Here is a 23509-nt window from a genome sequence, read left to right as displayed (position 1 = left end):
TATTATGATGCTCATTATTTGTAGGGTGAAAGTGGAGAGGCCACTGATGATGAAATGGCAACTCGGAAGGCAAAAAGCTGTAAGGAATATCGTAATAGAAGTGGTTCAGATCCTCAAGATATTGATGAACAAGAAGAACCAGGTAAATACATTGCTTCAGTACTTAAAAATCTATCAGGGTTTTGCTCAAAGCCTTTTTATGCAGACATTTTCTGTAGTGTTAAAAATAAACTTATAAAGCTACTTGTGCAGTTGAAACTCCAAATCTGTGAACTCTGAAATTCATTTCTTTAGTTGTTCATGATTGTTCTTTAATTTAGTTTCTGTAGCATTCCCTTTCTATTCAGATAAAATACATTCGTAAATGCTGTTCAATACATACTTTTTAACTGTTTTGGGACAAAGCTAGAATCCTGCTAGCGTCTTACTATGTTTTAATTAATTTTCATATAGGTCTCCTGGACAAAAGCATTTTTATTGTTGATAGATGTTGCAATTGTGATGAAATTTTTGTTTTCTCCTTAGATCAAAATATTATTATTAATGCTTCTCCATCTAACAACTTGCCATCAAGAAGAGCTCACTCTCTGACAGCATCTGGATCTCCCAACTTAGGAGCTACATCATCTTCACCAGCAAGACCAGTCTCCTCTCCTGTAATATCATCAAGCAAAAGTCAGTCTAGGTAAGGGCAAAATCCATGCTTTGATTTAAAAAGAAAATAATCTACTGTTACTTATTTATTATCTAATGTGGGATAGTTGCCCAACTGGCAAAATCTGACAAAAACAGCACCAGAAATTATATTAGCTTTTTTGTAGACATCTAAAACACATTGTAGAAGAACACAAGACATTTAAGCTGAAATGCCATGAATCTGAGGATGGCTTTTTAGCAAGTCCCTGAGCAGCATGTTTCAGTTTATATCTGTTACAGAAGCAGATTGGAATGCTGTTCCAAAACTACACAAATACAGTTTAACTCTTTCTCCAAATTGTCTCCAAAACATGGTTATAGGCATTTTCTGTATAGTGAAAATCAACAGAAATGTTATAGATGTGTGAACTGAAGTTCTGAGGTTTCTCAGCACAAATAATTTATACCTGAGGGAGCAATAACCTTTACTGACATTCCTGGTGATGACTGTAGTACTGTCTTGGGAAATAGAGGAACCAATTTGGAATCTTTCTCTTATAGGCCTCTTTTTCTTGAACATTCATCATTTTTGTGCCACTTAGGCAGTGTAAAAGGTTATGCTGTTGCACTATGTGCAGTAACAGACTGCACTATTATATTAATGCTGTAGATACTAATGGTGATGGAAGTAGTAATTACAGTATTAATAATATGTCAGGGATGTGGACAGTACTTTATGACATACAAGAAGACAGTCTCAACAGAGACTTTCCAGCGCCCTTCTGGAAAAGGAATGCTGAAATATCATTATGAGTATGAATCTTGGAGGTTCCACGAGAGCAACAGTAAACAATGGAAGAGATTACTGCTGCTGATAGAACATTATATTTGTAGAGACATGTCTTGTGCAATGGTTTTGGTTGTGTGTTTCTTGGGGATTGTATTTATACTTAAAATAGTTGGATTTGGCTACAGGTGTGAGTAGTAGACTCACCTGTGAACGTGTGGTTGGGTTAACACTGCTTTGTGAGCCTCTGTGTTCCTTTGGTTTTTCATTGTCATTCACAAACTTGGATTTGTCTTGGTAAGCAGTTTTTGTTTTTTGGTAAGGGTGAGAACAGCTTTCTTTTACATTGAACTGAAGAAATAATGCTTTACAATCTCTGAGAAATTATTCTGTGTTTTGCAAATCTGCCTTTTGCTTTTACGCCAAAATAATTGCTGTCTTTAAATTAGATTAAAAGGTTCAGTGGAGAACTCGCATTCCCTGGAAAAGGACAGCTAATGTTCCTTTAAATCCTCTCAGGGCTGGGTTTCTGCATGGATCTGTGCGTAGCTAAGCACTGTGGACCTCCCCCAGTTATCACAGGTTTTCCGTGGCAGAGTTGTCTGGCACCTCCACAGCATCACTTTGCAGAGCAGTCCCAAGTTTGCTATGGAGACCCTTTGTGATAGAACTCACTCTGGATGTACCTTATGGCTGTTTCATCATCATGTCCTGAAGGAGTCTTCCTCAGAATAGATTTACATGTTTTACCCATTATCTTGACCCAGTTTTCATGATCCATTAAGAAATTTGGAGCACTGGAGAGAGTTTTATTCTGAACACAGGTAGCTTGCAGCTGCTTTTGTCATTCCTTGAAAGCAGATGGTCATCTGATGAATTTCCAAGTCCCTGGGAAATCTAGTGCCACTTGTAAGGTCGAGGAAGCAGGAGGATGGTTGGTGAGGCTATTGGGACATGGAAGACAGGATATGGAAAACTAGAGATGGGGGCTTTTCTGGGAAGGGAGAGTAAACCTCCTTGCTCAGCAGTCAATCCAGACTGCTACTAATTGCAATTTCGGTTGTTGGTGACGGTTGAGTTTTCTTGGGGGTTTTGGCTTTTTTTTTAAACCTTTTGTTTTTACTGATTTCCCGTTACTCTGGAAGATAATCTTTAGTGATCAGATCGGGTGAAATGGTTAGCATTTTCTTTTGCTCTTGGTCTCCAATTTGGTACTCTGCAGTTCCAATCTGTTTTCTGGAATCCAGAGGCTTTCCTCATCATGGTTTATTTTTCCTGTCTTATAAAAATGCTGGGAATTATTTTAGCTAAAAAAGTTTTATGCAGTATGTCAGTACTTTCCATAGTGATATCAAACAAATTGAATATTATCAACTAAAATAGATGATATTTTTAATACTGTTAAATCACATTTGGTTTTCAATTGCATGCATCCATCCCATGCCAGGAGTAAACTCAGGAATCTGGTCCAGCTATTTATGTAGAAAGTCACCTGCTTGCAGGCATGTCCTTAGGAATGCTGGAGAACAAGCTGGTCCTGTTTTTCCATCACAGCTGTCTGAACTATTTGTACTGAGCCTGATGGCAAAATTCGTAGAAGAATGGATCTGTATATTTGAACATTACAGAGCAATAAAATCTGACATGTGGTCTGATATTTTGAAGGAAATACTGTAACTTGTGCAGTTAAATATGGTTCAAACTAGATAGTTCTTGATATTTGTGTTGTTGCTTAGATCCTGCCCTTTTCAGGATGCTGTTGTTGGCAGATCCCATTCCTATAATGTGTGTTCATTGGTGCTTAGGCCCAGGAAGGGGCTCAAGAGCTCAGCCCCTCATTGCAAGTTACTCCATGTGGTTCACTAAGGACTTGTTCATACTGCTCAAGTAAGGCCTAGCTGTACTAACTAGAGTGAAGCCTAAAGATTTTGGGATGCAACTTTTGGAAATGTGCTGGTTCTACTTCAAAAATGTTGTTCAGCTGCACAACTTAGATTAATGACTGCAGTTACAGAACAATCTGTTTTATTATTTCATCTTCAATGAACCTTATACACAGCCTGCATTACAAGAATACGGGCATTGCTTTCTTTAAAGGGAAAATAAGTGCTTTCATTGTGCCATGTGCATCAGGCCTTTTTCCACATGAAAGTTTTAAATTGCATAATATACATTATTCATTCTAATAAAGTTTGCAGTTGTCTTGAAGAAAAAAAAGAGATGCTATAAACCAAGAAGGTAAAAAACATCATTATGCATCTTATAAGATGGTGCTTTATTTGCTTCTTCCAGATATTGGTAATAAATTAATTAAGGAGAGCACAAATGAACTGTTAATAGACTAATGCATAAAATTTCAGTTAAGTAGAAGTTTAATGTAACCAAACTAGAGCAGTCTTTTTTTGATTTAGCACATGGAGCAGCAGTAGCTGGCATGGCCGTGTCAAAGGAGGAATGAAGGGATTTCAGAACTTCATGGTATCTGATAGTAACATGACATTTGTGGAATTTGTAGAGCTCTTCAAATCTTTCAGGTAAAAGATTTTTTTTTTCTATACTAATTTCCTTCTTCCAAGTTTATAAAAGAGCAAAAACTGAACTTTTCCACTCTTTTTGCAGTGTCCGTAGCCGCAAGGATCTGAAAGACCTTTTTGATGTTTATGCTGTGCCTTGCAATCGATCTGGCTTAGAGCCTGCTCCACTTTATACTAATTTGAAGATTGATGAAAATAGCAGTGGATTCCAGCCTGATTTAGGTTTGTTAAAGAGAAAAATGCAATTGTTAGACTGCTAAGCAGCTTCAGTTATTTGCCTTAATAAATTGTGTTTCAGTCAGTCTCCTTATCAGTTACAAGTTTAAGTAGAGGTCTGCTGCCATGCCTGCACTAATACCTAGTTAGCAGGATATAAGACAAAAATGAAGGGAAGGGAAAGTATTCCAGTTTTCCATTAGCCAGATATATTTGTAACTGGTAATAGTAGAGGAATAAAACTTGTTGCTCAATGGCTGAGCCCAGGGATCTGTGCAGGTTGCAGGAGCCCTGGAAGAGCTAAAACACTGAGCAAATATAGGGAGGAGAAAGGAGGAGGCTGTGCCCTGTGTCCCATTTGGCTGTTTTTTCTTATCTGCTTTCCTAGTGGATCTGCTTTATGTGGGATAGAGGGGAAGGAAGCCTCTGTCCCCCTTTACATTCCTCAGTTACTATAATCTAAGTCTAGGACTTTGGCCACATGTAAATAAAACAGTCTTTTTGCCAAGCAGCTTGTGGGGAGGGTGCAGAACAATTGGCATATGAAACTGGAAAAAGATAAAGGGTGATTGAACAGGAAGGGTGTGGGTTGCACACAGTGAAGGAGAGGCTTTGAGGCTGTTTGTGGTGGTGACAGGGAGCAGGAGAATCCTGGGTGTGTAGGAGACTGTGGATCCATGTTAAAGGTTCCAGGATTTTGTTCAGAGTAATTGGACACTTGTAGTCTGCTCACATGCATACTTAATGCCCTCTCTTTTATTAGTGGGTAGAAACAAGATGATTTTGTTCTAATTTATTGCTAAAACACCCAGTGAGATACTTGTGTGTATTGCATACTAGATTATATTCTATACAGGATATGTAATACACATAATTGTTTAGCTTATATTTTTATTTCCTCATTTTTCTTTTAAGATTTGTTGACTAGAAATGTTTCAGACCTTGGTTTGTTCATTAAGAGCAGGCAGCAGCTATCAGACAACCAGAGGCAAATATCTGATGCTATTGCTGCTGCCAGCATCGTAACCAATGGCACTGGAGTTGAAAGCACATCACTGGGAGTATTTGGAGTAGGAATTCAGCAGCTGAACGACTTCCTAGTGAATTGCCAAGGAGAACACTGCACCTATGATGAAATCCTCAGTATTATCCAGGTCTGTAATACAAATGTCTTGCATTTCTTTTTTACTAGAGCTGTTACTTCCATTTTCTCCATTAATGTTGTGTGTTTTTCAGAATAGAATCTGTGTGGGTGTCTCCTTTCACACTGTTATTGTCTCTACAGTTTGCTTGAATTTAAAATTTAATATTATCTTTATTTTGGGCCAGAAGATTGTATGGATGTCCATAAATATATCCATTTAAAAAATGCAAATAAATAGTTTTATTAGCAATGAGTACTTTAGCAGGGAAGGGATGTCACCACCTAGGAAAAGTATTCATGACAATTCTTTTATTTTTTTCTTTGTCAGGGACCACATTTGATTGAGCATAATCTTACTTTGGAGCTTTAAAAAGCACCATTTCCACATATTTTTGTCTTATTGTAAAAACATTTTCCAGAGCAAACATGGCCGTTTTAGTCCCTTATGTACCATGGCTGAAGATTTTAGAAAGTGTGTAGAAAAATTTTTATTCCTCCAAATACCTCCATGCATAATTAATATACTCCAAAACTAAGCCCCCGTTTAACAGTTAACAAAGGCTAAAAACTATATATAACTATCAACATGTAAGATAGAATTGCAGAGTTTAAAGGACAGAAATTCTAAAGAAACTTCAAGCTGGAATATCACAACTCTTGTTGAGATGGTGTTAGGTTGTATTTAAGCATACTAGATAGGAGTAGGACACCTGATCATAAATCTTTCTTAATTTCAATTTAATTGCTGTCTCAGCTTTGAACAGGAGGTTGGATTAGGTGATCTCCCAACATCCCTTTCAACCTGAATGATTCTTTGATTTATGATTATGGTTTTAGTATGTTTGTGTAGTGATTTGTAAGACACAGTTTGCAGGCACCTGATTACTTTATCCACAAAAAGACTGTGTTTAAATACTGTTTTGTGCTATGAGAAGACTACATATAAAAACACGACAAAGACGTGTCTAAGAATTGTTATTATATATGTCTTTGATTTCTTCCTCCTCTTAGAAATTTGAACCTAGTGTGAACATGTGCCAGCAGGGGCTGCTATCTTTTGAAGGATTTGCAAGGTAATTACCTACGTACTCATTTATATATGTGTGTATATATATATATATATTTAAAAAAATATATATGTGTGTGTGTGTATATATGTATGATATGTATCTGTGTATGTATATATATATCTCTTAAGATGATACCAGTGTATTGATGTTTCTTGGAGAGTCACAAAGTGCTCATCACAGCATAAAATTTCCTCACATCTTCTCACTTCTAGATTTTTGATGGATAAAGACAACTTTGCCTCCAAAAATGATGAATCACAGGAGAATGCTGAGGACTTGCACTATCCTCTTTCATATTACTACATAGAATCCTCACATAATACTTACCTTACTGGCCATCAGCTTAAAGGGGAGTCCTCAGTGGAGCTCTACAGCCAGGTATGCAGGATTAGATTGTTGTGTAGCTTTCAGCATGAACTTGTTTGTTTTACTGGCAAGTTTCAGGAACATGACCTTTTTGCTTTGAAAATCTAAATGTCCTAAACCCCTGCTTGCAAAACGTTGGAAAACATGATGTGTGGGAAAGCTGCCTGTAAGCACAGTTGTGCTCAAATGCCTTTTCTGAAGCAAAAAAATGGGTTTAGTTTGAGATTCATAGCATTTAGACACCAGTCAGTCTGACCCACCCTACTAAAATTAGACTTTCCCACAGGAAAGACTGATCTAATATTTTAGTTCATTCAGATGTCAGAAAGACTACTGAGATACTGTACATATTGCACTGCAAAGACAAATTTCAAATAGAACTATTACTAAAAATGTTACTTCTAGGAATTTTATACAGTTTTTAGACTTTATGTCTGATTGGTGCTGATGAGGAAAGGAACAATTTCTCCCTTGGGCTTTCAGTTCTGTATTTATATATATATATATATATATATGTTTGTGTGTTTACAAAATGCTGGAGAAAGCATCAAACTGGCAGAAGTGTTTTCATTATGCTGAGAGTTAATGACTCACCACTGAGAATGGACTCATCTGGTGTCCCATGTGCTCCTTCTCCTGGGGCTGTAGACAGAGAGGTGAGGCTGTGTTAGGAAATCCTGAATAGCATGAATGCACTGAGTAATGCAATTGCAGAGGTTCCCGTAGTAGCACTGCACAGTGATCTTAGTAATGTGTTGGTAGTAGATGGGAAGTGAGATAGAGATCAACTGCCTTCAAAGTTTGCATGACGAAGAAAAGCTTCTTCCCGTCCCTCAAGTACTTGTTGCCAGCTGAAGGGGCACTTTGTTCTGGCTCAGTGTGTCTGGCTCTCACAGAAGTGGTGGAGTGCCAGCTATGGACACAAAAGTCTGAAATCACATTATTCAGGTTTTGAGTAGAAGTAATTTTTTCTTTGTTCATGAATGGTTTTACTGGAAATGGTTTTAATTCTTGGGATCTTTCTATTCAGTAAAATATTAACTTGTAGTACAGATGACAGGCATGCTAAATACTGAGCACAATAATAAGCTGGGCTACCAAAAGATGGGTTAACTCATCTCTTCCTTCATCTTTCCTCTTTGCTTCCTTCATTGGTTTTTCTAGCAATGGCTTTCTAAAATAAATAAATGAATAATTAAATAAATTAATTAATGAATTGATGACTGTAAATAGCTTAGTATAATTGATTAAGATTATTTCCGCTTTAACTATCTCATTTCCATTTTAACTATCCTCATAGAAGTTTCTTAAGACTTCAGACTATCTTTTATTTATAAAATTAATAATGACAAAAAAGAAAAACCACCAGCAAACAAACTGCAGGTGCTTTCTCCATAAGCTGTCATGGGAACAACCTGAAATAAATTGCCATGTTGCTCTATAGCTGTTTCTGCAGGTAGAAATATGGGAATGGCTCTCTCTCAGAAAATCAAGCTGTACAATAAGAACCACCTTCTGCAAACAGATTCCATGTATCCTGTATGATACCATGAATTTCCAAGCTTTATTGTAATTCTCTCAAGATCATACATGCTTTGCTTAATTTTTCCAGTCTTTTTCAATGGGAAATAAGGGATTCAGTTAGGGAATGCAGTTAGCTGGGGACTGTACATTCCATGGGCTGTTCACAGAGATTGTTCTTTCCAGCAATTTTGCTGAATCACTGGACTTTCATTCAGCTCTGCAATGTCTGTCTTCTGCTGTGATGGCATGATACTGTGGCTTAGATGTGCTTACACTGTTCAATTGCATTATAGGTTCTTTTACAAGGCTGCAGAAGTGTAGAATTGGATTGCTGGGATGGTGATGATGGGATGCCTATCATTTATCATGGGCACACTCTTACTACAAAGATCTCTTTTAAGGTATGCTGGTAATTGCATGTAGAAACAAAAAAAAAGAGAAGTTATTTTTTCTGTAACAAAGGGGAAAAATTGCCTACTAGAAAAATACATATTCTAATGGGCTAAATTCTAATAGATTATAAGCTATAGATTATGCCAGACATTAAATTCTCAGCAGTAAATATGCTTTCAAGTTAGTTTTTGTAGTATATGTAGTGTAATTTTCTGTCTTTTTGTTGGTACCTAAGTAACAAAAGTAGGTGTTACCACTTGTGTTGTAACAAGATGCCAGCTTGCTTTGAAAGCACAGAGTGGCTTCCTTCTTACAGAGGAAAGCAGATGTCTCTCCTCTCAGCTAACAGCAGGTTAACTGAGAGCTGCAGAATGCTGCCATGCTCTTTCAATGGCCTCTCTCTCTGGCAGGAGGTGGTGGAAGCCATCGATCGCAACGCGTTCATCACCTCCGACATGCCGGTCATCATCTCCATAGAAAACCACTGCTCGCTGCCCCAGCAGCGCAAGATGGCCGAGATTTTCAAGGTAGGCTGTCCACTGCCATCTGTTATTCCAAGCACGTGCCCTGGGATTTTCCATAGTATATCACCTGTTCTTGATATTTCAGAATGTGTTTGGAGATAAGTTGGTGACAAAGTTTTTATTTGAGAGTGACTTTTCTGATGACCCCATGCTGCCTTCCCCTGGCCAACTGAGAAGAAAAATCCTGCTTAAAAACAAGAAGCTGAAAGCTCATCAAACACCAGTGGATATATTGAAACAAAAGGTACAGTCCATCCTTAACAGCAAGCAGCGAGACCCAACTCTTGTTAGAAGTAGTTCACTTGTGTTTGAAATTTTTGCTAATTCCAATGTACAGCAGGATAATCTAATGCACATTCATGCTTGGATAACTCACAGTGGATTGCAGTGCTTTCACATAAGTAGACAACACATATAGTAAATTATAGCTACAGCTTAATTTTAGTGTATATTATTTTTATAAAATTTCATAATATTATGATTAACACCATATGTGACAAACATAAATGAATCTTTTTCTCTGAGGTTTTAACATTTACTACTCATGTTTTTTTGAGAAGTAGTGATATGCATTGAGTATGTGTGTGTATTTACAGTATGTAGTAATTTTTGGTGGAGTTCTGCTTTGTTTCTTTTTCCAAATACAAGCCAGTCAAATACTTGATTTTTTATTGACTTCTTGTGGGAGACTCTACTCAAATAGTTTTTATTTCCATGTGAGAATTTTTTTTTATTTCTAAAATTTAGGGCTGCATCTCAAGCAACCTCAATCTAATAATGTCTTTGGTTAGTCAGCAGTTCAGTTGAGTCCTTGAAAACTAATTGCCATTACCCAAAATGTAAACACAATTGCATTAGACTTAAATTCTTGTTATCAGATGAGTAAATCACACTGATCATACTAGTATATGGATATTCTCTATCTTTTAAAAAGGTATTTAACTGTTCCTGAAACAACATATCTCAGACTGGAAAAAGGCAGTCTTGAATTATGTGCACCTTGGACGTTTTCCCATAATTAATTAGGTTTCATATCTTATTAAGTGTTTTTCTTGCAATACAAGTTCTCTTTACGTTCAGACCCCTAAAGTGGTATTTTAGCTTGATCTTAGCAATCTACTTATTTCTCACTTAATGTATTCAGTGTTTTCATATAAACAAAACAAGATACAAATAGTGATGAAAACCCTTTTTTTCTTTAAAAGTACTTAGCAATGATGTAATAAGTGTTTCTGTTGTTGTAGGCTCATCAGCTGGCACATTTGCAAGCACAGGCTAGCAATGGTGCTAGCAACCCCACACCTACCAATGAAGAGGAAGAAGATGAAGAGGATGAATATGACTATGACTATGAATCTCTCTCTGATGGTAACTGTATTTATTTCTTTGTTTGTTTGTTAGAGTGCTTTTGTTAGAGCTGTAGCAATAAGACGTGAATATTCTAGTTCAGGAATGAGCTGGGTAAGCAGTGTCCTTGCACGAGTCTGAAAAGACTGAAACTCTTTAGCTGGTAGAGAAGAGGACTGAGGGGTGAATTTGGAAGCAGGTTTACTAAGTCATGAAGTGGTGGATTAAGGGAAGCACAGAATATTACTTGTTAGATCTAGCAGGTGCTCAGTAAAACAAGTGGAAGATCAGTCTAAAACAGGTAAAATATTTGTGCAGCTGGTAGCAAACTTCTGGAATATGCTGCCATGGGAAATTGCAGGGCCAAATGGCATCAGAGTATTAAAAAAAAGGATTGTACAAATTAATGAAGAGCTTTGTAAACAGTTGTTATTGGTAGCAGTATTTGGTCCAACATCACTATTGTTCAGCGATTGTGGTTGTTGGGGTGGTGATTATTGGCTGGTTGCTCTGTTGCCACTGTCAGAAAGAGAATACTGGGCTGGATGGACAACTGGTCTGACACAGCTGGGGATGTTCTCCTGAGTGAACAGTGAAGTACTTCACTCACTGCACTTTTCATTCTGGTGGGGACCTATTTAAGTTCTAGGTGCCATGTTCAGAGAAGGTGTAAGGCTCGAGCACGTCCTGCAGCACAGGACTTTCCAGGTCATCTCTTGTTTACATTACTTGCTTCTGTTGTTAGTGATTTTAAAAATAGTCACAAAATTAACAAATGCAGTTCAAGACTTGACACTGCTTGTGGAATAGCAATGTTATTTATGAGTTTGGTGTCAATGCTGCCTTCAGTTGCATTTTGCCTGAAAGTTGGCCTAGCTGGCTACTTGAGCATACTCTTTGTGAGGAACAGGGTGGAGATGCTGTATAGGTAAATTGCTGTGAAAACTCAAATCTTTGCGAACAGACTTGCCAAGAAAATTTTGCAAACTGATTGTAGTAAGTGACTTTTTGTCACTGTTTTAGTTAAGAGAAAGTTTGAAAAATATAAAGCTGACAAGAAACATTTACACCTTCCAGTATATGAAGGAATTTGTAGCATGGTTTACTACTGTATTACAATGATTATTCTTTGAAGTCTTTAATTATCTTAATATTTTGTTAAAACTAATCTAAATGATGGTCTGTAAACTTTCTAAAAGAGATTCAGTTTTATTTTTCTTACTGATACTTTTTTGTGTAAAGCTGATAATTTTAGAACTGACACTTACTTTTCATTTCTCTGGCTCTAAATCTTAATTCCCTTTACTCTTATTCCCTCTCTGACTCGTTTCCCTGTAGCTGATGTCCTTAATGCTTCTCCTGCTCCTAACAGCCAGGAAGGTAAAAGCCACTTGGTTGAGCATTTTAACTGCATGAAATCAGCACTGCATCTTCAGCCTGTTCAATGTGACAGTGTGAATATATAGTTTCTAGTTCACAGTATAAATGCAAACAGTGATTCTTACATGGCATTGTTAACTGGTCAGGAACTGTTAGAAGCCTGCATGTGTGACACATGTTATGCATAAAAAGAATATGGTCAAAGCATCAGGAATATCAGGAAGAAGTTGAAACCATTCCTTTTGTGACAACTGTGACATTTTGGTCCAGAAAGACCACATCATTATTAGGCATACTGTTCTCTGAAAAATATGTAGCTTTGAAGAGGTGTTTCTATACATGTAAAAACATGTAAAAAATACTTGTGCATGGTGAAAGTAAGGAGAGGAAAGCCAAAACTTGCTGTACAAAATGTGCACAGCATTTGTTTGATGGGGTTAATTGTGCTTGGACTTTGGCATTTTTTGTCATTCGGGAATATCAGCTGTTTTCAGATGGCAAACTTGATTCATTAGATGGTTTGGTTTTAAAGATCTTCTGAGCACAAAAGGATGGGCTTTAAAGGAAAGGCAATGTCTTAACCAAACCCAAGCATTAAATTTTTAAATAGAAGGTTACTACTAGAGGATGATGCTCTGACCAGTAAATGCATTACTTTAGCATCTAATTATTCATATGAGATTCACAACACTGTCCACAAATATTGTTAATTCAAATTAAATTTCCAGTTGAAATTGTTTGGCTTTATGTTTATTAAAATCCCATTAATTTTTAGATAATATTCTTGAAGATCGACCTGAGAATAAATTATCAAGTGATAAACTGCAGTTTGAATATAATGAAGAGACTGCCAAACGACTAAAGAAGGCTGATTGTGCTACTTACAATAATAAAGGAAAGGTAGTTCTGCTTTTTCCCTCTTTCTTCTCAGCTGCACTTTTATATATAACCAGGTTCAAAAGGATTTGGACAGTTTAGGTAACTGAGACATCAGATAGCAAATGCACTTTAATGCAGAGAAACAGGAGAAAGCATGGAAAGACACCAGAGAAAATAGCCTAAGTAGAACAAATGCTCAACTGTTCAAGAGAAGTCCTCAGAGGTTATAGTACATATAGGCTGCTTGGCTGAAAATGATTATTGATGGAACTGATGATTTCATCTGAATCTTCAGCATCTTTATGCTTCAAAATGAGTTTAAAATACTGCACTATGATATCGGATAATCCCAGCACCTCTTATTAAATCATCTGAAAAAAGAACCCGTGTATTACTGTTTAGTGTATTGTATATTCTTCTCAACATGGATGTGTTTTGTCTAAATGTTTGTAGAACTGACTCTGAATAAGGCCTTTATACACTACTGCAGAATCAGTAACAAGTGTTGATCAGAAATGTACACATGGGAGGGAGATTTGTTAGGTGAGAACAGAAACCATATAGGAAGAAAGAGATAAAATATTTCAAAGACATAAGTAAGATATGCAAGAGTTCTTCTACATTCAGTAATATTATTAAATGTTCTTGGTGTTGTCACTCAGATTTACGACATGGAGCTGGGTGAAGAATTCTATCTTCCACAAAATAAGAAGGAAAGCAGACAAATAGCCCCAGAGCTATCAGATCTTGTCATTTACTGTCAAGCTGTAAAGTTCCCGGGTAAGCACACGGCCCTGTTTTATTGCTTTAAGCTTTCTAATTCCTGGAGACATTATGTTTATGTTTTGAATTAGTTTGAAGTAGTCGAGGAGGTTTGTTCTTCATGATTTGGTAGTCTTCATAATAGTAGCTCCTGGCTGAGAAGTAGTGTTCATAAATTATGTGAATACATACTGTTTGTCATATTAAAATGTTTACAAAAGTGAAATTTGCCAGTCTTCACAACTTAGACAGCTGCTTCACTGCCAAATGCCAGATGACAGAAAGCTTTCTCTTAAGAGCTCTGAGTTTCCATGTAAGGTCCTACTGAATTAAGAAGGAAAATATTCTTAAGGCCTTGAAGGTAGAGGGTGTCACGTTTCTTTAAGTGACCTCTGTTTAGTGTATTTCACCTTTGCCTACAGCTGCATTTTCTGTTCTTTCCCAAGTGGACAGGAGAGGAGCCATTTGCAGGGGTAAAGCACCTTTTCATAGGATGGGTGAGGGCAGCTGCTTGCACACTCTCACTCAGTCTTCATGGAAACAGTTATGGAAATCAGAGCATCTTCTTCTGTACAGTAGGAATAATAACTTTTGCAGAGAAAAGGAGAGGGAATAACTGAAGCGATCGCTGATAGGAACTTGTTTAGTACTGAAATATGAGGTTGGGTATATTTTGGCTCATACTATGTACATAAATACTTTCAAATTGAGAATATATTGTTTATTGATATATTTAATGTTTTGAATGAAAAATCTGCTCTTTACTGGAATGGTTCTCTGTGGAAAAGTTAGCAATTCTGCCAAATCATGATCTTACACAAACAGAACTATAATCAGATTAGAGAAGCTAACCAAACATAAAATAGTGTCAAATAGGCAAGATAAACAGGCTGAAAAATGGACCGACATTCTTTTATAATCTTTTATAACTTTAAAAATTGTAGGTGTCACTTGTTAAAATAATGACTTCTAAAAATCCAAATCTGATACTCTTTTTAATGAAATCTGCAATGAGATATCTTTCAAGTAAAATATTTTCTTTTAAAGAAAGATATTCAAGATTAAATGGGGATACTTTGGGTTGTTCCAAGCATTTTGACACATAAAAAGTTCTGATGTTCTAAGAAAACTTTGAAATATTTAATTTTTAATGTAATACTGGTTATTAAAGAAATACCTGCTTTGCTCCTCAGATTTCTTCCTCTTGCTTTAAAGTGATCATAAATAGAACAATTAAGAAGATTACCTCCTTTCGCAGATGAACACATAAAGTTGTAGAAATTATTTTTCCAACAAACTTTGTCTCCTTTGAGACAAGTACTGCCGCCTCTGAGGGAATGTAGGCTTCCATGGCCACCATGCCACTGATTGGATTGCTCTGCTCAGCCAGAGGGCACAGATGTGGTGCAGTGCCCTACCCAGCATTGCCCATTAATGATGGGAACAAGGCTGCTAGATCCATGACTCTGTCGCTCTAGTGCCTGTGGTCCTAACCAACTCAGAAAATGCAGGAGTTTTGGAAATGGGGAGGGCAGAATTCATATCAGTGTCTGATCAATGGTGTAAATACTTTATTTCTTCTGTCTTCATATAATTTTGTTCTGTGTTTACACTTGTCAACATCCCTGAATGTTAATCACTGATTTGTGACTATAAAAAAGGACAAGGACCATAATGTTAACTTACTCTAACCTACTGAGTACACAGATTTTCTTAAGTGTTCCCTGGTCAAAACAGAATTTATCATGTGGAGAAAATAACATTTCTTGTTTATAAAACCTCTGGTAACAAGGAACCCACCATGGCCTTGTTGTTTCTGTGCTCTTTGACCTTACAGTCCTTGCTTAACTTGAATTCCAGTGTGTTGGACATCATTGCACCATTATCTGAGAGGCTGGAGGTCTGTTCTCTGGGGTCAGCCAAGCTGAGGGCAGTGGAGCACCCCTGAGCACTGCTACTGGCACATGGCTCATCACCTTGGTGCTGGGAACCTTACACAATGTGTAGGGAAACTGAGTACATAAGAGCAGGATTTGCACAATCATGTGGAGGGAGCAGGGAGTCACCTGTGCTCACCAGCATGAAATTCGGTCACCATCTCCATCATATCAGATTATCTGCCCTGTAGTATCACTTCTCAAGAAATTCAAGTGAACATAAAAAGGGGCACCCTGCATATAAAAATGCTGTAAATTCCCTTTTAAGGTCTGCAAACCTGCATATTTTCTGTTGGTCTGAAACACATGGTGAGAAGGTGGCAATTACAGTTTAAACTGTTACGTTGGTATGATGAGAAGGGTAGGGAAGCTTGTAATCCTCTGGATTAATTCCAGAAGCAGTAAAGCACTGTCCTTATATCTAACACGTGAAATGGGCACTAAATTCTATAACTTGAAAAACATGGCAAGGGGTTGTAGGGAAACACAAAGCATTTACTCTGACCCTAGTAGTACAATAGGATTTATGTACAGTATGGTGGGATCTGAGCTGATCCTACTTTGACCAGAGAGTCGGACCAGATGACTTCCGTATCTTTGTCAACCTCTATTATTTTGTGATTTGATGATTCTGTGAATTGGTAAAGCTATATTTTGAAGTCAGGTTTAAATTGGAGTGAAAAATGGAGCTTGTCTGTGGGAAGAGATCTGTTACATGCAAAGCATGAAAGACTGAAAGGAAGCTGCCAGCTGCAGTGTACCCTGTGGCCATCACACTGGGTTGTCAGCCCTAGGGCTCTGCACTGCACTCTGGTGATTTATGAGGTTAGTTTGTTTCTCAGTGACTGTCTCCACAACAGGATTTTGAAACTGGATCTTACTTGCCAAATCCATTTGATCCATTCAGAACTGGGTTTAAATAGTGCTGGAAGCACACAGTGTATAACTCCTCATTCTTCTAGTCAGTTCATATTCCTTGATCCTAGTTTCTACCATCTTCTGTGGTTTATGTGTATGCTTTGGCTCAAAGAGACAGTACATCTCCAACATGGAAAACATTTATGTACATTCTGAGTATTACTAACCCAAGCAGTTGCATTGAAACTGTGTGCATAATTTTAGTAAGTACATGTACACATGGCATAAAGATTGAGAGCTGAAAATTTGCAGCTGTGGGCAGTCTTCAGTCAGAAGAGGCCAATGTATCCTCTTTGTGATTTACATTTGTATTTGAAATACTAGTATTGAATCCAGAACTGTCTTTAGGCAGGTGTGAATTGATGTGAATTAATGTGGGACATTTTAGGAGTCACAGTTAGGCGTGTAAGAGTGTATTTGCTTTGTTACATTCTATATCACAAATACATCTTGGCTTTCTAAGAGCGTCCCACATCTCACTGCTGTGGGTGTCAGAATAATTATTGTGCACTTTAATTTTGATCTACTTTGTGCTCTCTCCAAGCCAACAGAAAGAAATTGACCTTAAGTGGGATTAAGTCTGTTTACTGCACCAAGATTCAGGTCATGACTTTTAATGATTATGTTTCTAGAATGCACAAGTTTGAATAACAGCTATACTAGAGCTTTCCAGCTCTACTCCCAGTACATATTGGCCATTAAATATGTAATGGATTTTGCACACCTAACTGTATTTACCAACACTGAAGTACAAATAAACAGAAGAAGATGACTCTGAAAATATTTTGAAGTTAAACTGTTTAACCAACAACATTTGGACAGAGGATATGTATTACATTACATTACATTATATCTTAAAATCATAATCTTGCATTTATTTAATTATGTAGGTATCATAACCTAGATGAATTCCATGATATTCACTACTGTACAGATTTATTGCTTCTGTAGAAAAGATTCTTATTTTTAAAAATTATTTCTAGGATGAATACCTTGGGACTGTTACTGCAGATTTTTTTAGTATCAGTTTGGACCATTTAGTAATTTGAGAGAAAGCCTTTACCTTCTTCAAGCCAAAAAGTACAATGGAGAAAAGTTATATCACAGAGAGAGAATTGTATATTGTATTGTTTCATATGGGTTTCTATATACATTACATAAATGCATACATATATGCATTATATATAAACCCATACATAATATATACATATATAAAAGTGTGTATATATTTAAGGATATTGAAATTAAATTGTGGAGAAAAATACACTGCTTGTCCTGTGTGCTATATAACAGGAGTATTCATGCCTTCAAAAAAAATGTAAAATATGGTGGAAAATATCTTGCCCTCTTGGTCATGTTTTTTGGCTCATTTATTTTACATTTATGGGAACAGGCTTGTCAACTCTAAACCCATCTGGCTCTAGCAGAGGAAAAGAAAGAAAAAGCAGGAAGTCCATTTTTGGCAACAATCCTGGCAGGCTGAGCCCTGGGGAGTCAGCTGCTCTTGCCAAAGCATCTGGAAAAGGTAAAGTTAGCATCTTCTTTCACCAGTCACGTGGAATGACACTGGAATCCAACACATGTACCAGACCAAGTTGTTAAAGATCAAATGCTTTGTAATGTGTAAAATGTTAAACTTTGGAATGGTTTTTCGTTAGCGCAGCAGCTATTACAGTACCACTCTTACAACTGAAGTGGTGAGTGTGGAATATCAGGATTACTTGATCAGAAATATGATGACCCTAATTCATAAACAATTCAAAACTAATGTACATTTTAAGTATCTTAAAGTTTATATTTTTGAAGATGTAAGTGAGTATTTTCAAAGTACGAATGAAAGCCAGGACTGTTGGGCCAGTGCAGAAAAGAATTGTTATTGTCTGAAATAGAACTTAGCAGCCTAAAATTCAGCCAAGTCCAAATGTGTAATTATGCAAATGAGACCCTGCAGGTGATTCAGTTTGTGAACCTGGAAATTGTGCCTCTGCCTATGAACAGATGCAAAAAAAAAATACAAAGAAAGTACAGGAAAGGTTCTGGAGCAGGAATAAGACCCAGATCCCCCGCCTTTCAAGTGATTGCCATAAAGAGATATTTTGAACTCATTTTCTGGCTCAGGGAGGGTTGTATTTCTTGCAGCCCATGGGCATGACTGCAGCTGACAGGAGAGATTTCCTTCTAGCGGCCAGTGTCCTAAAAGTGAAGAAGTGGGGTGCCTAATTCTAAAGCATATAAGTATTTTGCTGCCTTTTTCTCCTAACTTTTGCAGTCTCTGTAGATGTCTGTTTGGAAAATTAGCAGATGGCTTTCAGTCTTGCCTCTCTTCCTCATGTAAAATGTTTAACTGAGAAGAAGGGAATTTTATTCCTTAATTTATTCAGGCAAATGCCAATTAGGTATATATTTATGAAAGTGCTTGTTAGCACATCTAATTGTGGTATTATTTCAATACTTGGACGTTGTGTTTCCTCTCAGGGATTGTTCTTACTGTGTGAGAAGGACTGTGACACTTGCCCTGAGTAGTGTAGTTTTCCAGGATCACCTTTTTCTACCATAACCAAAGCACACACACATACTCCACTAGAAAATGTTGCATTTTTGGAGCCTCTGGACCTGCAGCTGTACCTTGTTTCTTTTCCAGGTCCTTTTGATGCGATGCGGCAGACCTGGGAAGATCCTTGCTCTCCTTACAACTCTCCAGCCTCCCTCAGTGCCATCATAAGGACTCCCAAGTGCTATCATATCTCGTCCCTGAACGAGAACGCTGCCAAGCGGCTCTGCAGGCGCTATTCCCAGAAGCTGATCCAGCACACCACCTGCCAGCTCCTGAGGACCTACCCCGCTGCCACGCGCATCGACTCCTCCAACCCCCACCCCCTGATCTTCTGGCTCCACGGTGTGCAGCTCGTGGCTCTGAACTACCAAACAGATGGTAAGGCTACCCAAACCCAGGTTTTCGTATGTTGGAAATGTGATAGGAGGTCTTAAGTCGTGAATTTGTATTTTCCCTGTTTACTTTTCCCTGCTCTCCTGAGGGGACCTTCCTGTATCTGCACCCCAGCCACAAGCAGGTTCATAGCACAACAGTCTGGTCCTTGAGAGCAGTGGCCTCAGAGTCCAGGAGCTTTATGCCAATGCACCAGGTTCCCTGATAAACCAGAAGTGCCTGGACAGCAACACTTCCATTTTTATATTTATTTTATTGCTGAAGGTTGTTTTTTTTCTCCCAGTTCAAGTAACCATTATCCCTTCCTGATAATTTCAAGCATAAAAAGATACTGAAGTATTTTTCACTTGGAAGTGCTGCCTTGGATGCTGGTTTAATGTTGATCATTTTTTGAATATTTGCAATCCTATCTTGTGTTCCTTCACATTTTCCATGGGGGATCCATCAGATCATCTACAGTGCTCTTTCATTATGCAGTTCAGGGCACATTCCTAGAAACGTCCCAGAGAACTGTTGTAGGCAAGCCCTACAGTTCAGTAAAGACAATGGAAAAGAAAAGAATGAACTGTTCTTAGAGTTTTGTGTAATTACTGGATAGATTGGACACATAAATCACAGATAGTTCTGAAAACCAGGAATAGTACATAACTAAAATAATTTTTAAAAAGATACTTCAAACAGGACTTTGAATGGAGTAACACTGTTTCAGTGTTTCCATTGTACCATTGCTCTCTGTCAATTTTGGCTGCCTTAATTTCACAGATCTTCCTCTGCAACTCAATGCAGCAATGTTTGAGGCTAACGGTGGCTGTGGATATGTTCTGAAACCTCCAGTTCTGTGGGATAAAAACTGTTCAATGTACCAGCATTTTTGTCCATTGGAAAGAGACCTTGATAATAAGGAGCCAGCTATATATTCTTTAACAGTAAGTACATGAAAAGGGAATTTTCATACAGGCAAACAGATAGAAGTAGACAATATGCAACCAGCATTACAGTCTATAATGCCGGTCTTTAACCAGCATTACAGTCACACTTCTAAATGAAAAGATTGAATCTTTAAATGTTGCTTCCAAAGGTCAGCCTAACTAACAGAAATTGGAGAGGAAAGGAACAAAGATTTATTTTATTGTATTGGCTGATTTGTATCCGTAGTTACTTCCCCTATTTCCTTCACAGTATTTGTTGAAACTCAGTCCTGAAAGCATTTTCCCTGGCACTACACAACTGTGTAAAATTACACATGTGCCTTGATGTTCTACACATTTGTGAACACTTGAAAAGCTGCACAAAAAGCCATTATGAAAAGCTGTACTGAATCTTGAAAAAATAATTTTTTATAACTTACATAACAAGATATATGATTCATGGATTTGTGGCCAAAAAAATGTACTCTCAGAAGCTAGTCCTTTCCAGGAAATGTGTCAGAAAAGTGAAATTCATAAGAATCAGAATTTTCCCAGCTGTGGTAATTGCACACTTAATTCTTGTGTTGTGTATGCCAAAGCAAGCCAGAGCTCAATGCCATCAGCCCAGAATAATGGAGAAGTAAATGTGATCCTTTTTGACTGCATTAATGGTACATTCATTCTGGATTAATGTTCAGATGCCTTGAACAGTTGTATAGAGTATTTTTGCAGAGGAAAGATACCATAGCAGTGGTGTGGGGGAGCTCTGCTTTTGAACTTCCTGCCCTGGCAATCACCAAAGTGAGTGTTGTAATTAATTCAGCACGTTAACAAACTGTGCTTAGGTGCTGAGCAGTATTTAGCTCAGGATCATGGCAGCATAGGGATTACTCCACTAATTGTTCTCTGTGCTCCTCGGCTGCAGATCGTGTCTGGCCAGAACGTTTGCCCCAGCAACAGCACGGGCAGCCCCTGCATCGAGATCGACGTGCTGGGGATGCCCCTGGACAGCTGCCACTTCCGCACGAAGCCCATCCACCGCAACACTCTCAACCCCATGTGGAACGAGCAGTTCCTTTTCCGGGTTCACTTCGAAGATTTGGTCTTTCTCCGCTTTGCGGTTGTTGAAAATAACTGCTCAGCTGTAACAGCTCAGAGGATCATTCCCCTAAAAGCGCTGAAGAGAGGTACGGTATAGCTCATGCTGGCACCCTAAGCCAAAATGGTCCAGCAGATTCTTAGGTTGAATCCTTCCAGAGGGGAATTTTTAATCAGTTGCATTTTTCTAGAGGAGACAGGGAGCAAATACCAGACAGCACACCACAGCCTGGCAGTGCAGTGCTGATCTAAGACTCCCAGGGAGCTGGCAGCCGCCCCAATGCCTTGTAAAAAGTCCCATCCTGTGCTGTTGTGGAGGCAGGGCCATGTGGTACACACCTGCTCCTGAGGCTGTGTTCACCAGGGGACTGCCTGCTCCCTTAGGAAGCTTGGAGTGCTTTCACTCCTGCCTTGTCCTTTGCCCAAGAAACTGCTGCGACAGCTGATCACTGTGCAGAGGGCAATTGCACTTCTCACAGCCATGGCTGGAGGGGAGTCGAAGAAAGGGTGGAGAAAAGTGAGAGATCAGGAAACATCACAAATTGTGTGACACCTGGGGGAGAGACTTTCCGTGCTGCCAGTCGCTCTCTTACATTTGCTTTGTGCCACTTTAATGTCACACAGCTGCCTGGGTTAGCATGTGAGGAGATTTGGCCATACGCATGCATTTTCCAATGAGAATTTGAACTTGCTTCATTCGCGTTCTGATATTTAGATATTTTATGTATGACTATATTGAATATTAAGGTAAAACAAAGGCAGGTTGCTCTATGAGCCACTCAGCAGTAGGATTTGTGTTACCCTGTTGTACAGAATGTTAATGCAGTGTTATTAGAGTGCTTGAAATCCTACCTGTGTAGCAAAGTGTAGCTATAAATACAACAAATTTGAGTTTTCCATTTATGAGACTTGTGTCCTAGGATGTGGCAAAGTATTTACAGAAGGATTTTTCCTCTTTAGGATACAGACATGTCCAGCTCCATAACTTACACAATGAAACATTAGAAGTTTCCAGTCTGTTCATAAACAGTCGGAGAATGGAAGAAAGTCCCTCTGGAAACAGTCTGCCTGCATCCATGGTAATTTATTTTTTGTTTGTGTACATGAATTACCTGTACTCTTGGTTTAATAACTACTATGATGTGAAGATTTATGGGGCCAGAGTGTTCAAAGATGTTAGCCCTCAAACCTACACATTCTTCAGACATACCTTGATGCCTACCTTTTTTTTTTTTTTTTTGCTTTGGTGGAAGTAAGGTTATCCTACCTGGATAAAACGGTAGGAAGGTAAATCTTTTCAAAGTCTGGCTCCTCTGCTGTATTTAGGTATAGAACAAGAAATTTGCTCCTCGACTGGGGGAATGTGGATGAGCAGTCAGGTTCAGTGCAGCCTCATGCATTCCTTTGTGCATGAATTGCAAGCAAAGCATTTGAGACCAAAAAAAAAAAAAGGAAGATGCAAACAACTTTGAAATAATGAGAGTAAAATTGATTTCTGTTACAAGAAAAGATGAACTCTGCAGTTCCATAAATACATACAGATTTATATATGTGTGTACACATCCATATGTTTATATGTGCAAATATGTATACACACATACAGGTATCTGTATATCTAAAAATATGCATGCGTGGATGTGATTTTTGTTTAAAAGCCCTTACTGTTAGGCTGTCTGGGTTACTTGTGTTTTGGCAACTTTAAACATGTATTTTATCATTTTGCTGACTCGTAAAGTGTTAGATAAAACCTTCTGAGCTCCTCCTGTGTGTGCAGCAGATGCGCTGCAGGTGAATACATGTCAGACTTGTATCTTGGTGAATTACTAGGGTAGAAAGGAAGAACAAATAGTTTGGAGGTTAAAACAAAGCTATAGCTTCTCATCCAGTAATCTGTATGCTGAATCCAAGTATCTGAGCTCAGCTAGAATGGGGAATGAGTGATGGAGGTTGGCCCTTTGTCCAGTGGTAGTTTATCTATTCCCACTGGAAAACTTCCTTTTTCTCTTCAGCTTCAAGATACAATGGAGGCTTTTGGAGGGTTTGTTGGGGGTTTTTTAGATGTCTCAATCCATAGTGTAAGAAGAGCCATGTATGAACTGAACAGCTTTGCTTTGTCAAGGCCCTCACAACTTGTGTGCA

The 23509-nt window shown here is 38.1% G+C and overlaps 1 protein-coding gene across 5 annotated transcripts in view; it reads left to right on the top strand.

The window, feature by feature from the left end:
• PLCE1 (phospholipase C epsilon 1) overlaps positions 1–23509 on the top strand; it is a 115560-nt gene that overhangs the window by 82583 nt on the left and 9468 nt on the right. For 3 of the 5 annotated variants that reach the window (XM_068197660.1, XM_068197656.1, XM_068197658.1), the window contains 19 exons: positions 25–142; positions 526–685; positions 3835–3957; positions 4043–4179; positions 5089–5327; positions 6329–6390; positions 6600–6765; positions 8571–8678; positions 9081–9197; positions 9280–9438; positions 10439–10562; positions 11880–11921; positions 12697–12821; positions 13463–13580; positions 17811–17942; positions 19059–19349; positions 20127–20290; positions 21198–21459; positions 22331–22449. In XM_068197660.1, coding sequence (XP_068053761.1) covers positions 25–142; positions 526–685; positions 3835–3957; positions 4043–4179; positions 5089–5327; positions 6329–6390; positions 6600–6765; positions 8571–8678; positions 9081–9197; positions 9280–9438; positions 10439–10562; positions 11880–11921; positions 12697–12821; positions 13463–13580; positions 17811–17942; positions 19059–19349; positions 20127–20290; positions 21198–21459; positions 22331–22449 — 2766 coding nt within the window. The remainder of the gene's footprint in view (positions 1–24; positions 143–525; positions 686–3834; positions 3958–4042; positions 4180–5088; positions 5328–6328; positions 6391–6599; positions 6766–8570; positions 8679–9080; positions 9198–9279; positions 9439–10438; positions 10563–11879; positions 11922–12696; positions 12822–13462; positions 13581–17810; positions 17943–19058; positions 19350–20126; positions 20291–21197; positions 21460–22330; positions 22450–23509) is intronic. The other 2 variants (XM_068197659.1, XM_068197657.1) reach the window with 1 other exon arrangement.

The sequence above is a fragment of the Anomalospiza imberbis genome, chromosome 8, assembly GCF_031753505.1.
Source record: "Anomalospiza imberbis isolate Cuckoo-Finch-1a 21T00152 chromosome 8, ASM3175350v1, whole genome shotgun sequence".
NCBI lineage: Eukaryota > Metazoa > Chordata > Aves > Passeriformes > Viduidae > Anomalospiza > Anomalospiza imberbis.
The sequence above is the reverse complement of the archived record's forward strand: the minus strand, read 5'-3'. Positions and strand labels throughout refer to the sequence as shown.